The sequence below is a fragment of the Carcharhinus amblyrhynchos genome, unplaced genomic scaffold (assembly GCF_965287045.1).
Source record: "Carcharhinus amblyrhynchos unplaced genomic scaffold, sCarAmb.v2.hapA scaffold_75, whole genome shotgun sequence".
Taxonomy (NCBI): domain Eukaryota; kingdom Metazoa; phylum Chordata; class Chondrichthyes; order Carcharhiniformes; family Carcharhinidae; genus Carcharhinus; species Carcharhinus amblyrhynchos.
The window spans coordinates 2,501-17,710 of record NW_027649815.1 but is presented as its reverse complement, the minus strand read 5'-3'; the positions used below and the strand labels follow the sequence as shown (position 1 = coordinate 17,710).

The 15,210-nt window shown below is 47.0% G+C and overlaps 1 protein-coding gene across 11 annotated transcripts in view; it reads left to right on the top strand.

Annotated features, from left to right (window-relative positions):
- Positions 1–3,267, top strand: part of LOC145337795 (ryanodine receptor 1-like) — a 448,949-nt gene extending 445,682 nt beyond the window's left edge. For all 11 annotated transcript variants that reach the window (XM_080182647.1, XM_080182646.1, XM_080182643.1 and 8 more), the window contains one exon: positions 1,286–3,267. In XM_080182647.1, coding sequence (XP_080038773.1) covers positions 1,286–1,381 — 96 coding nt within the window. In that variant the 3' untranslated portion in view covers positions 1,382–3,267. The remainder of the gene's footprint in view (positions 1–1,285) is intronic.
- Positions 3,268–15,210: the final 11,943 nt, after the last annotated feature.

Below are 15,210 nucleotides of genomic sequence, written 5' to 3'. Positions count from 1 at the left end.
AATACTCCAAACATGAAAATGTAAATTGCAGACCAATAGCAGGAAATTCTCCTGAAACAAAGAACAGTACAGCACAGGAATAGGCCCTTCGGCCGTCCAGGTCTGCATCGATCATGCTGCCTGCCTAAACTAAAACCATGTGCGCTTAGGGAGTCTGTATCCTTCCATTCCCACTGATTCTTATATTCGTCTAGATGTCCCCTAAATCCCGCTACCGTACCTTCTCCCACCACCTCCCCGGGCAGCGCGTTCCAGACATTCGCAGCCCTCTGTGTAAGAAACTTGCCTCGCATATCTCCTCTAAACTTTTCCACATGCACCTTAAACCTATGAGACGCAAAGGAAACAATCTGTAGATTGCCAACAAAATGAGTGGGGCTGAGAATGCTGAATCCCTTTAAGAAAGAAGTGGAAGTCGAAATGGGATGGAGAAGGATTTTAAGACTGATTATAATAGATGAACTGACATAGGCTGGGTCGCTGTCTGCTCTCACCATGGTCTGAGCCTCCACCATTTTGATGCACCTATGAATTGGGCTGTTCAGGCACCAAGCTGGAAATAGGTGACGGCAGCATTAGCCCCCATAGATCTGGGTGCTTTGACATCAGTTATACCCTGATGCAAATTCGAGACAGCAGTGAGCAGAGTGTATGCTCCTGGCCCTATAAAGATCCATCCCAATTCCTGATCCTCACTGGCCATCCCCTGGGATTGCTTTCCCACTTACTACTTAGCTTGCCAGTGCCAGCTGGAGTCCTCAGGATTTCCTGCCCATTCCTGTCGGTGAGCCACTTCAAGTGAGTCCACAGCTGCAGCCCAGACGTGACCACGAAAGCAACTGGAAGTCTCGTTTCCCCCCAACCTCCCATCCACTGGAAATGGTCAACTGAAAGTCTATCCAGCCCATGGGGGCAGCACTGTGGCAGAATGGTTAGCACTACTACCTCACAGCGCCAGGGCCCCCGGTTCGACTCCCGGCTTGGGTCACTGTCTGTGCGGAGACTGCACGTGTCTGCGTGGGTTTCCTCTGGGTGCCCCGGTTTCCTTCCACAGTCCAAAATATGTGCTGGTTAGATGGGTTGGCCATGCTAAATTCTTCCTCAGTGTACTCGAACGGGCACTGGAGCGTGGCGATGAGGGGATTTTCACAGTAACTTCAATGCAGTGTTAATGTAAGCCTACTTATGACACTAATAAATAAACTCTTTTTAAAAAACTTTAAACGTGTTTCCAGAGTAACCTTAAAAAATAAGCTTAACCCAGTCTTACCTTCATTTGTTGCAGGAATCCTATGTTTGGAAGATGTACCAGGAACGATGTTGGGATTTCTTCCCCGCCGGAGACTGCTTCCGCAAGCAATATGAAGATCAGCTGGGTTAACGGAGTCACGATCGCTGATAAAAGTAGCTCCCAGCATATTGCACTTGTAACGACCTTTGAATCCTACCTGGTTCCTCACTAAAGTTTGTGGAATGAGAGTTGCCACTTGTTGCTGCAAGGCAAACGCTTGTAAAAAGAACAGATACCTAAAGTGGATTTTGTTACATCTACAGTTTTTTTTAAAAAAGAGCAAAATACCTGGACCGGACTTGATTGCAATTGTAAACTGGACATGCTGCTTTTTGCAAACTCAAACCAGTTAACAAGCCTTGATATAGATTTGTACTTTAGTATACATTGAAAAGCCTGGATAAATATTTTGTCTAACTTTTTTGTGAATGGGGAGAAAGGTTGAAAATAAGTGCCTTAGCCTTATCCTGTTGTAAGTTATATAGAACAAAGGGCCTTTTTATCTTTTCTGCTGTGCTGGTATGGGGCTACCACGTCTCCGCCAATTTTGATGGTATACTTGGAACCATAGTAACTGCATCCTACTTTTTGACAATTATCTCAGCACTCATCACCGAAATAGCCATTTGAATTCAAGCAGATGTATTGTACTTGCAACGTAACTGATCGTGCTGTCCTTTGGTGCGGAGTTCCATGTGGTCATCAAAAGACATGTTAAGTAGAACAAGCAGTGTTTTTAAAACAAAACCAGAAATGATCAGATATCTCACACACTCAAACCAAATATTCCAACCTGGATATGTTTTTCCCAAGAGCACATTTTTATAATGAACACACGGATAACAAAGCTGGTAGCAAAGGTTCGTGTACGCAAAGACCAGAATGCAGGTTTTAAAAATGTGCTCCCTAAGTTTAAATATTACATTGGACTCCTGAAAACTTTTAAGTTGAAGTAATTATTGTAATTGAATTAATCCACTTTGTCAAAGTATCTTTAATTGAGTATTTATTTAATTTGCTGTTGTATCAATTCAAAATGCTAGTTGTTTCTTTTCTAAGCGTATGATCTCTTTAATGAAAGTTATTAACAGATCCGCCATGCGCATCCGAGGCGATGGGTGATGTATACAAGTTTGCTGGGGAGCCGGCTGTCAAAGTAGCTACACAGCACTCAGCAGTGACTGCGGAGTTTTCTTTTCCCTGATTGTTTCGAAAGGAAAGGTAGCTACAGCACTTGGAAGCTTGGTTTGCAATTTTCAATCAAACTTACTTTTCTGCAAGGATAGTGATACAGATTGTCCTTCTCCTCCCCACCACCCCGCAACTCCAATCGATGTGTCTGCTTCAAATTGAACATATGTGAATGTCCTTCTCCGTAGGGCAGGAGGTGAACGCATACGTCAAACGCCGTGTTCACACAAATCCAATCCATTTACATCCTGAAAACTGCTCATGATAGAAAGAAAAAGAAACTCGAATGCAAACTAGCTGCTGCGAATGCACTTCACAAGTAAGGCTAAAGCTCCAGTCTGTGGCCTTTCCCCGCAGTGCGTTCAGGTCCAATTCTTTAGCCAGTTGGATCTGAAAACAAATTAATGTAGGTTGTATCTCCAGAAATGTGGCAAAGTGCAACAAATCAGACAATGTGATTGGATCCGAGTTGCTCAAATGTCTGCATTAGTTATGAAGAGTTTAAACTCTGAGGAAACTGTCTTAGTTCCTATCTCCACTTAATAAGAATAGTTTGCTAGCCATTCATAGTTCAAGTGGGTAATAATCAGGGCAGCAAATACGCCTCATGGTGAAGGAGTGTTCAGTTTGATCTGTACTTCATGTCAAGCAATTTTGTTTAACATTGTACGGAGAGTTTTGGAGAAGCAGAATCACTGGGACACCCTGTGAAGCAGATTTGCGGCTCAAAGCAGTGTTACAGTGGCACACACTTCTAAATAAACTGGTTAAACTTTGCAAACTCATTTTCTGCATTTGGAGTCTCTCATAATTACCTGAGTTTCTGAATGTTAAGACAAGGGCAGAAAGCACTTTTTGTGAATTTGTGTCGTTTCAGTCCTAGATAGATTCCTGTCACCATCACAGCAAACCCAGCCACGGGGTGAACCTGACCTGGGTGCCCATCGCCATTACCGATTTCACCTCCAAATCTCTCCCCACCTTGATTTGGAAACAATCTCACTGTTCTTTCATTGCTGAATGGGTCGGAATCTGACGGGAGCACCGTTGCTCCTCACACATTGCATCAGTTCAAGAAGGTGGCCCAGTCCCACCTCCTCAAAAGGAACTAGTGATGGGTTGGATTAGATGCTGGCCTTGGCAGCAGTGCTGACATCCCAGTGACTGGAGTTCTATATCCATCCCAGATGGGAACTGGTGGAGAGAGGGCATGGGGCAATGCCAGAATAGAAGGCAGGTGACTATCTACCCTTGGACCAACTGAAGTCCTTAATTGGCCAACTAATGGCCAATTAATGTCCCTTTCCTGGTATTTAGCCAGCAGTAGGGGAGCCTGCACCACTTGATGAAGCCATTAAACCAGTCCTTTGTTCCTGACAGTCGACTGTGTTGGAACCAGGAAAGGTAGTTCTGCTATACCTGTTGACTGCCTTAAGGAAGCACCTCCTGTTGTCCTGATTGACCCCTCACTGGTGGCGCTGCTGGGTCTGAAGAGCTGTTGTTTGTGATCAGAACTCCCCACTCACCTGACGAAGGGGCAAAGCCCCGAAACCTAGTGGTGTTTGCTACCAAATAAACCTGTTGAACTTTAACCTGGTGTTGTGAGAATTCTTACTGACTCTTATGATTGGCAGAGGCTGAGGACCCACTGTCTCAGAGTGAGGTGGGAGCCCCGACTTTACCCAAGGATCATAAGATCAAGCCGTGGCTTCCAGGACTGGCGGAGGTGAGCTGACGTCTGGCTTTTCACCCAGTAAGAGGGACCTTCCCACGGTGTTGAATCCTGATAGAGAATCGGCCACCCAGTTTGCACGTTTGATTCTCTAACTCACTGAAGTCAGGGCAGTAGTGTAAGCAAAATAGTCACTGTACAAATGTATCAGAAAACTGAAGTATCACAGCCATTTGGAGGGAGCTGTGATTTCCTAGTAGTTATATATATATATAGGTGTAGATGGAGAAAGAACAAGTACAACAACAATTTAACAACAATAATGGCACTATTGGCTTTAAAATGGTTATCCTAGCTGAGAGTTAAGCATGCTGGGATTTTTGGTCAATTTATAATTAAACCCAAATGCAAGTCATAAAATTCAGGGTTCTCGTCTGGAAACTATGACCTGAAGCTTCTTGTGTTAACTAAATAAGGGAAGGTGTTTATTTCCGAATGGACACAGTGGCATCGAGTTTTATTGCTGTTATGTGAGGGACATGCCATCTGAAGTAAGCATAATGACATCGTTAACAAGCCATTTCATTGGCTGTTTGAACCATGCTATCGGTTTCAGGTATTGTGCACGACACAGACAAAGCATACCGTTCATTGAGAAGGAAAAGAGAGAGTGCAGAATGTAGTGTTACAGTCATAGGGTTAGAGAAAGATCAACTTAATATCAGGCAGGTCCGTTCAAAAGTCGGATGGCAACTGGGAAGAAGCTGTTCTTGAGTCGGTTGATTCGTGACCTCAGATTTTTATATCTTTTTTCTGATGGGAGAAGGTAGGAAGAGAGAACGTCCAAGGTGCATGGGGGTCCTAGATTATGTTGCCTACTTCTCTGATACAGCAGGAGGTGTGGACAGAGTTAGTGGATGGGAGGCTGCTTTGTGTGGCGGACTGGGCTATGTTCACAACCCTTTGTATCTGTGGAGGTAATAGTGCCACAGTCAAAGTCTTTGGGCTGCATTAGCCACAAAAGGGTTCTTTGATCAATCTGTAGGTATGAACTGTGGTGCAGTGGGTAGCACTTTTGCCCCTCGAATCAATTTATGGTTTTAAATTTCACCCACCCCCACAGCCCCAACAGCTTCAGCTTCCTCAGTTGAGTACAAAAAAATCCCATGCCGTTAGTTTAAAGAAAAACGCAGGAATTATCCTCAGTGTCCTGGACAGGTGGCACTGCTGCATTACAGTATTAGGGACCCGGATTCAATTCCCAGCTTGGGTCACTATCTGCGCGGAGTCTGCACATTCTCCCCGTGTCTGCGTGGGTTTCCTCCCACAATCCAAAAGACATGCATTGGCTGTGCTGAATTCTCCCTCGGTGTACCCAAACAGGAGCCAGAGTGTACGACTTGAGGATTTTCACGGTAACTTCACTGCAGTGCTACTATAAGTTTATTAGAGTTAAGTCACAAGTAAAACATAGGACCCTACAGTGCAGAAACAGGCCCTTCGGCCCATCAAGTCTGCACCGAACACAATCCCACCCAGGTCCTACCCCCCATATCCTTACACATTTACCCTCTAACCTACACATCCCAGTACACTAAGGGGCAATTTCTTAGCATGCCTAATCAACCTAACCCGCACATCTTTGGACTGTGGGAGGAAACCGGAGCACCCGGAGGAAACTCACACAGACACGAGGAGAATGTGCAAACTCTACACAGACAGTGACCCGAGCCAGGAATCGAACCCAGGTCCCTGGAGCTGTGAAGCAGCAGTGCTAACCACTGTGCTACCGTGCCACCCAATGTAAGTGTCAATGTAAGTAGGCTTACATTGACACTGCAATCAGCTCAAAGTACAGTATTAATGTGAGCTGGTGTTGCATGTAGATTAACCTTGGCGATATGAACTGAGTATTGGTTGCATTATGGCAGGGATTCCCCCACTGGGTTTCAAGGAAGCCCCAGGGATCCGCGGGACTTCTGCAGAGGTTCTATGGTGGGTCCAGCCAGGGAGGAAGGGGGGGGTAGTAGTTGGCGAGAAGAGCCAAGGCTCAGAGGTCCAAGGGGAGAATGAAAATGATTTTGAATTTGATTTAATTTATTTTTGTCACATGTATTGGTATACAGCGAAAAATATTGTTTCTTGCGCAATATACAGACAAAGCATACCGTTCATAGAGAAGGAAAGGAGAGAGTACAGAATGTAGTGTTACAGTCACATCTAGGGTGTAGAGAAAGATCAACTTAATGGACGGTAAGTCCATTCAAAAGCCTGATGGCAGCAGGGAAGAAGCTGTTCTTGAGTTGGTACCTGATTTCAGACTTTTGTACCTTTTTCCCGATGGAAGATGGTGGAAGAAAGAATGTCTGAGGGAGTGTGAGCGGGTGCGCCCATTGAAAAAGACTAAAAGGTAAGATTTGATAAGGTGCCTCACAAAAAGTTGCTACAGAGGGTTAGGGTGCACGGATTTGGGGGTAAGGTGTTAGCGTGGATAGAAGATTGGCTGTCTAATAGGAAGCAGAGAGTTGGTATCAACGGGTGCTATTCTGGTTGGCGGTTGGTGACTAGTGGAGTGCCGCAGGGATCGGTGCTGGGGCCTCAACTGTTTACCATTTATATAGATGATCTGGAGGAGGGGGCTGAGTGTAGGGTGACAAAATTTGCTGATGACACGAAGATGAGTGGAAAAGCAAATTGCATGGAGGGTGTGGAAAGTATGCAGAGAGATCTGGATAGACTGAGCGAGTGGGCGAGGACCTGGCAGATGGAGTATAATGTTAGCAAGTGTGAGGTTATCCACTTTGGCAGAAATAATAGGAGGGATTATTATTTAAAAGGCAAAAAGCTGCAGCATGCTACGGTGCAGAGGGACCTGGGGGTCCTTGTGCACGAGTCGCAAAAACCCAGTCTGCAGGTGCAGCAGGTGATCAAGAAGGCGAATGGGATGTTGGCCTTTATAGCGAGGGGGATAGAATATAAAAGCAGGGAGGTTTTGCTGCAACTGTACAGGGCACTGGTGAGGCCGCAGCTGGAGTACTGTGTGCAGTTTTGGTTGCCGCACTTAGGGAAGGACGTATTGGCCTTGGAGGGAGTGCAGAGGAGGTTCACTAGGCTGATACCGGAGATGAGGGGGTCGGACTATGAAGAGAGACTAAATAGACTGGGTCTGTACTCAGAATTTAGAAGGATGAGGGGGGGATCTTATAGAGACGTATAAGATAATGAAGGGGATGGATAGGGTAGAGGTAGAGAGATTCTTCCCTCTTCGAAAGGGTAGCAGGACTAGAGGACACAGCCTCAAAATAAGAGGGGGGAGTAGTTTAGATCAGAGTTGAGGAGGAACTTCTTCACTCAAAGGGTGGTGAATCTCTGGAATTCTCTGCCCGTTGAAGTGGTGGAGGCTACCAGCAACACCGAAAACTGCCAGCTCAAAGTGGAGAGGATCTCCAAGAAGATCACGTGTATCGATACAGACATGAAGTTTCCACAAAGATGCAAGAAAGCAGATAAGATTCTGAAAGAACTGCAGATCATGAACCCACTTGGGTCAACCTATAACACAGACTACACTGAGAGACTTTGCCATTGAACCTCTGTCGCTTATCAACCACCTCATACATCAGCTCTACAGCAAATGCCACAATCTGGAAAGCAAGATAGAGTCCACATTCTCAGCTTGCACTCAGGATGCAGATTTGCTGCGAAACACCATCAAGCAGGCCAGACAACAGAATTATGCCGTCTACATGCACACCAAGAACAGGGAAACTTGAGAAACTTGGCATCACTGCCGACAGCACTCCCCCGGTACCACAGTAGAAAATAGTACCATTGCAGGGAAGTCCATCATCAACTTGTCAGACTACACCTGTCACTCACCTGCTGAAGGGGTGACGCTCTGAAAGCTCGTGCTACCAAATAAACCTGTTGGACTTTAACCTGGTGTTGTGAGACTTCATACTGTAATAATATTTTGTTTATGGTTTAATTCTTCAGTACAATAAGAATGTTTCTCAGGGTTCCTTCAGTAGCTCTGGGAGATCAAAAGAGAGTAAGAAGTCTCACAACACCAGGTTAGAGTCCAACCAGTTTATTTGATGGTAATCTCACAAGCTTTCCAAAATAGTGTTCCTTCGTCAGGTGTGTGGACAGTTCCACACACCTGATGAAGGAACACCGTTTCCGAAAGCTTGTGAGATTACTATCAAATAAACTGGTTGGACTCTAACCTGGTGTTGCGAGACTTCTTACTGTGTTTACTCCAGTCCAACGCCGGCATCTGTACATCAGATCAAAAGAGATCCACTGCTGGCAAAGTTTTGGAAGCCTGATCGAGGATCGACCCTCCTCAAAGGCCTCTTCAAATGAAAGTGACCCAAGCCGGGAATCGAAACTGGGTCCCTGGCGCTTCGAGGCAGCAGTGTTAAAAACCGTGCAACGCCAGTAATATGTAACATGGTATATATACACCTGGGTGGCAATGTTCTGATTGATAGCAGTAAATAGCTGAGAGATGCTAAGTGTTTCTACATTGATCAATGTGTTTCACTCTGTGCTTTCTGGAGCTGTCAGGGGAGGCTGAAGAGTAAGCTCTGACCGACAGCCAGGTCGGTGTAGCACAGAAGTGAGGAACCACAAAACCTTCATTCAGATTACCTCTCTCAAGTTAAGTTGCAGTCGGCCCAGCTACTTGTCCCTCTGTTGCACTGAACTATGTGCCACCTTTTTTTTTTGCTGGAGATGACCCCGAAAAGGCTGGACTGTCCGTTTTCCCTCCCCTCCGCCCTTTCAACATCCCCCACCCCTCCCAGCCCTGCCACGCGATTCCCACTGTGATCCCCCGCGACACCTCAGAGGAAAGGCTGGGCATTACCCATGGGTAATTACTGAGCAATTTTGTGCCTTTGGCATTTGTCTATTTTTTGATTTCCCCTTTTCTCAGTCACCCCAACCTTCACACACAGCTCAGCTCCCGTTGTGCCAATCGGGCAGAGACCAGCAAGGAACGTTGGGTTTAGGTGGGTGTGAGTGCCCAGTGGATGTGCCACTCTTGGAGTAATTTGGATCCAAACCTAATCCACAGAGGATTGGGTATCTGTCGCCTGATCAATGGGTCAACCAGGGCAATTCTCTATAATCCTTGGGGTGGCACAGCGGTTAGCACTGCTGCCTCACAGTGCCAGAGACCTGGGTTCAATTCCAGCCTTGGATGACTGTGTGGAGTTTGCATGTTCTTCCTCTGTGGATTTCCTCTGGGTGCTCTGGTTTCCTCCCACTGTCCAAAAGATATGAGATTAGGTGGAATGGCCATGCTAAATGGCCCTGAGTGTCCAAAGATGTGTAAGTTAGGTGGATTGGCCATGGTGAATTGCCCCTTAGTGTCCAAAGATGTGTAGGTTAGGTGCTTTGGCCATGCTAAATTGGCCCTTAGTGTCTAAAGATGTGCAGGTTGGGTGGATTGGCCATGCTAAATTGTCCCTTAGTGTCTAAAGATGTGCAGGTTGGGTGGATTGGCCATGCTAAATTGTCCCTTAGTGTCTAAAGATGTGCAGGTTAGGTGGATTGGCCATGCTGAATTGTCCCTTAGTGTCTAAAGATGTGCAGGTTAGGTGGATTGGCCATGCTAAATTGCCCCTTAGTGTCAGCGGGATTAGTGGGGTAAATATGTGGGGTGACGGGGATAGGGCCTGGGTTGGATTGTGGTTGATGGGTCGAATGGCCTCCTTCTGCACTGTAGGGATTCTATGATCCTATTCAATGATAAAACTTCTGTAAAAACTTTGCAAAACCTAACTTTGTTTCAGGATAGGATTTTCCCATCCTGAGAAATCTGACCGCTCTCCGGATTTTCCAGCCCACACCAATTCCCACTGCGAGCGGGAGCAGGAAATCCAGAGCTAAATGTTTGAGAAGTTTTGTAAGTCAGAACTCTTTTTATTCATTATCATTGCAGCTTGTGAGTGTCTGACACGTTAGTCCAGCTGAACAGAATCTTCGCTGTGGGCACGACCTTGACTATGGCATCACAAGAGCTTCCTCACCATCATAAAGCCTCTTCACCTCGTCATGAATTGAGTCTTGTGTGTTGCCTAGCATTTTTACCTGTGATTTAATTTGCACGTGCTGCGTAATGGCTCACCAACGTTGGGCCCTTCTCTCTTCAGTGACCGGCTAACATGTGGGATCGGAGTACCTGTTAAGTTGGCGTTATGCTGCCAGCCCACGCAGTGCCTGCTTAACTCGCTGTGCCACCTGTGCGAGGCTGTCTTATCGACCGGCCTTCACTGCAGTTCTCCTTTGCTGGATCATAGAGCACCGCCATCGCCCATTCTACAAACCTTGCTTGGCCATTTCTCCTTCAGTCCGCCATGTAGACAGTCACATGTCAGGTAAGACATCCCTCTCCAGAACACGCGAACAATTAAAAATATTTCAAACCATATTGCTTCGTTCATGAAGTGTGGGCTTCATGGACTAGTAAGAAGTCTCACAACACCAGGTTAAAGCCCAACAGGTTTATTTGGTAGCAAAAGCCACTAGCTTTCGGAGCGCTGCTCCTTCACCAGGTAGGTCACATGTCAGGATCAGCGCTCCGGAAGCTTGTGGCTTTTGCTACCAAATAAACCTGTTGGACTTTAACCTGGTGTTGTGAGACTTCTTTCTGTGTTTATCCCAGTCCAACCCTGGCATCTCCACTTCATGGACTAGACCAGCTGCCCATCTCTAGCTGCCCCTTGAGAAGGTGGCGGTGAGCTGCCTCATTGAATCACTGCAGTCCATGTGGTGTGGGTACACCCACAGTGCTGTTAGGAAGGATTTTGACCCGGGGCAGTGAAGGGTCAGTGATATAATTCCCTGAGCCGAGATTGTCAATGGGATTTTGAAAACGGCACTGCAACTATTCGCTCTCCAACATGACTACCGTGCTTGAGTTTTTCTGCTCGCGCACTCTCGCTGCTCTTCCTCATCTTAATTTTCCCAACTCTCGGTCTCTTCTGTTTATTACTTTTCCATCACTTTTGGTTCTGTTTGTTCCAGGGGAGCGATGGCCTAGTGGGATTATCGCTAGGCTATTAATCCAGAAACTCAGCTAATGTTCTGGGGGACCCGTGTTCGAATCCCGCCACGGTCAAGGGTGGAATTTGAATTCAATAAAAAAAATCTGGAATTAAGAATCTACTGATGACCCATTGTGGGAAAAACCCGTCTGGTTCACTATTGTCCCTTTAGGGAAGGAAATCTGCTGTCCTTACCCGGTCTGGCCTACATGTGACTCCAGAGCCACAGCAATGTGGTTGACTCTTGGGCAACTAGGAATGGGTAATAAATGCTGACCAGTCAGCGATGCCCGTGTCTCAGAAAAAGAATTCTCTCTTTCTCACACACACGTGCGTTAACTCTGTTTTCTCTTGCTCAGTTCTCTCTTACCCCATTTCCACCCGCTAACCCCCACCAACTGTTAACACTACCCACAGCTCCAACCCCCTTTTTCAGTTTAAAGTTGTTTAAAATTTAAAATCCCCCAGTCGCCAAACCCTGGTGCCTGTTTGAGCAAAAAAAAGGGGAAGTGTTCTCATGAAAGGTTTGAGGAAGTTGTGAGAATGTGTTTGGTTTCCCCAGCAGAGACCCCCAGTGGTGCGGAGCAGTGCAATGGCGAGGGGAACCTGGAGGGAGGTTCGTCAGAGCCGAGGGGGAAGAGAAAGGAAAACAAGCGGAGAAGGTATCATCGAGGAAGCAGAAGATGGAGATTAGAATCGCTTCTTCGCATCCCTGTGACAGACGAGGGATTAAGAGTTATGGGCGGGTGCATTCAGGAGAATGGGACTAAGACAATGGAGCGACACGGTAGCACAGTGGGTTAGCACTGCTGCTTCACGTCTCCAGGGACCTGGGTTCGATTCCCGGCTCGGGTCACGGTCTGTGTGGAGTTCGCACATTCTCCTCGTGTCTGTGTGGGTTTTCTCCCACAGTCCAAAGATGTGCGGGTTTGGTTGATTGGCCGTGCCATAAAATTGCCCCATAGTGTCCAAAGATGTCTGGGTTACAGGGATTAGTGGGTAAAATGTGTAGAGATGTGGGCCTGGGTGGGATTGTGGTCAGTGCAGACTCAATGGGCCGAAGGGCCTCTTTCTGCACCATAGAGTTTTATGATTGAAAACAATTCTCCTCATCTCCCCTTGAGACTTTTCCCCAATAATTTTAGCTGGAGGAACTAGTTCCTCTCTTTCTACTCCATCCAAACCAAGCAACATCTTGAAGTCATCTCTTAACCTTCTCCGTTTTCACAGAAAACTGTTCTAATGTTCACAACTTCTCCCGCATAATGGAGTCCTTGTCCCTGGCAACATCCTGGTAAACCTCTTCAGTAAATCGTTCACACGTCTCCTGAGTGTGGTTTACAAAACTGAGGCCTAGATAGCAATTTGGAAAGTTCTAGAATGACCTACGTGGGAACACAGAAAACAGGAGTAGGAAAAGTTCATCCCTCCCATCAAGGCTGCTCCTCAAAGAAGCTCGATCATGATTGATGTGGGGGTGGCCTAGTGATATTATCGTTAGATTATTAATTGAGAAGCTCAGTAAATGTTCTGGGGACCCAGGTTCGAATCCCACCCTTGTATTTCAATTCAATAAAAAATATTTGGGGTTAAGAATCATCTGATGACCATTGTTGGAAAAACCCATCTGGTTCACTAATGTCCTTTGGGGAAGGAAATCTTACCCCGGTCTGGCCTAGATTTGACTCTGGAGCCACAGTAACATGGTTGACTCTCAACTGCTCTCCAAGGTCAACTCGGAATGGGCAATTAACTGATGGCCAGCAGTGCGCCCATGTCTCATGAGTGAATTTAAAAAAATCTTCTCACTCAATGCCATCTTCCGCACCATTCCCGTGTCACTTGACATCTGGGATAACTAGGAGACACCGTAGCACAGTGTTTACCTCACAGCGCCAGTGATCCGGGTTCAATTCTGGCCTTGGGTGACTCTGTGTGTGGGGTCTACACGTTCTCTCCATGTCTGCGTGGCTTTCCAGAGGGTTTGCTCCGGTTTCCTCCCACAGTCCAAAAATGTGCGGGTTAGGTGGATTGGCCACGCTTAAATTGCCCCGTAGTGTCAGGGGGACGAGCGGTGTGCTATGCACGTGGGGTTACAGAGATAGGGTGGGATTGTTGTCAGTGCAGGCTCGATGGGCTGAATGGCCACCTTCTGCACTGTAGGGATTGTATCTATGATGAATCTTTTGATCTCTGTCTAGTACATACTCAGCCTCTGAACTTCTACTGCTCTCTGGGGCAAAGAATTCCAAAGATTCATCCAAAGATGCCTCCTCACCTCAGTCCTAAGTGGCCCTGCTCCTTATTCTGAGGTTGTGTCCCTTGGTTCTATCCTCCAGCACCCAGGGAAACACCCTTCCTTCATCCACCCTGTCGAGCCCTGTAAGACTGTTCTGTGCTTCACTGATAATCTCATTCATTGTAGTCCTTTGTTTCCATATCCCAATCCTCGAACTAGAAACCCGCACAGAGTCACAGAGGTTTACAGCATGGAAACAGGCCCTTCGGCCCAACTTGTCCATACTGCCCCTTTTTTTAAACCCTAATTGCCTGCGTTTGGCCAATATCCCTCTTACCCATGTAACTATCGAAATGCTTTTTAAAAGACAAAATTGTACCCACCTCTACTACTCCCTCTGGCAGCTTGTTCCAGATACTCACCACCCTCTGTGGGAAAAAAAATTGCCCCTCTGGACCCTTTTGTATCTCTCCCCTCTCACCTTAAACCTCTGCCCTCTTTTAGACTCCCCTATGGGAAAAGATATTGACTGTCTCGCTGATCTGTGCTCCTCATCTTATCGACTGCTATAAGATCACCCCCTAAATCTCCTAAACTCCAGAAGAAAAAGTCCCAGTCTGTCCTTATAACTCAAACCATCAAGTCCTGGTAGCATCCTAGTAAATCTTTTCTGCACTCTTTCTAGTTTAATAATATCCTTTCTATAATAGGGTGACCAGAACTGTACACAGCATTCAAAGTGTGGCCTTGCTAATGTCTTGAATAACTTTAACAAGACGTCCCGACTCCTGTGTTCAATTTACTTCTCTGTAAACTGCCCTGTCACTTAGAAGGATTTGTCTGTTTGGATTCTCTCTGCTCCCTGACATTTTTCCGAGTACAATCGGGATTCCCACTGGGGAGGTGGGATTCGATTGAATTACAAGCACGGTGGGCTGTCCAATTAATGAGATATTTGGTCACCTTCTTTTAAAATCAAGTGGGTTTTAACATTTGGTTTTTGTAGAATCCAGCTGAGAGTGCCCCGCAGCATCAAGCAGGATTTTACTGTTGACCGAGACACATATACACAGGTGAGAGCCTCCCTCCCCCCTTCACTCTCAGAGCACAGGTTACCAATTACAACCCCCTCACCCGAAAGGTGGGTACTGTCTGTGGGGGGTGGGGGGGGGGGGGGGGGGGGCAAGGAGGCGGGGGTGTGGGGGGGGGTAAGGAGGCGGGAGGGGGCGTGGCGGGGGGGTAAGGAGGCGGGGGGGGCATGGCGGGGGGGTAAGGAGGCGGGGGGGGGCGTGGCGGGGGGGGTCTATTACAGCAGCTCCTATTAAACAGATTCAGATACAGCCCAGGGTGAGGCCATTCGGCCCTTTATTGCTTTCCAGCAGTGATTGGGCCTTTAATCACACAAATTGAGGGCAAAGTGATTCCCCTATAAAACCATTCAATCCCTACAGTGCAGAGGGAGGCCATTTGGCCCATCGAGCCTGCACTGACTCTCTGACTAAACACCAGCAGAGGCTCCTGTGACGCTGCGGGAATGATGGGGAGTCTGGGGCAGCGGCTGGGCAGGGAATTATTTCACTGCTTAGCTGCAGTTCTGTCAGCTTACCCCGTCTCACTCACTCACTCTCTCTCTCTCTCACTCTCTCTCTCTCTCTCTCTCTCACCCTCTCTCTCTCTCACTCTCTCTCTCTCGGTCTCTCTCTCTCAGTCTCTCTCTCCCCTCTTTCTCTCTCTCTTTCTCCCTCTCTCTCTCTCTCCC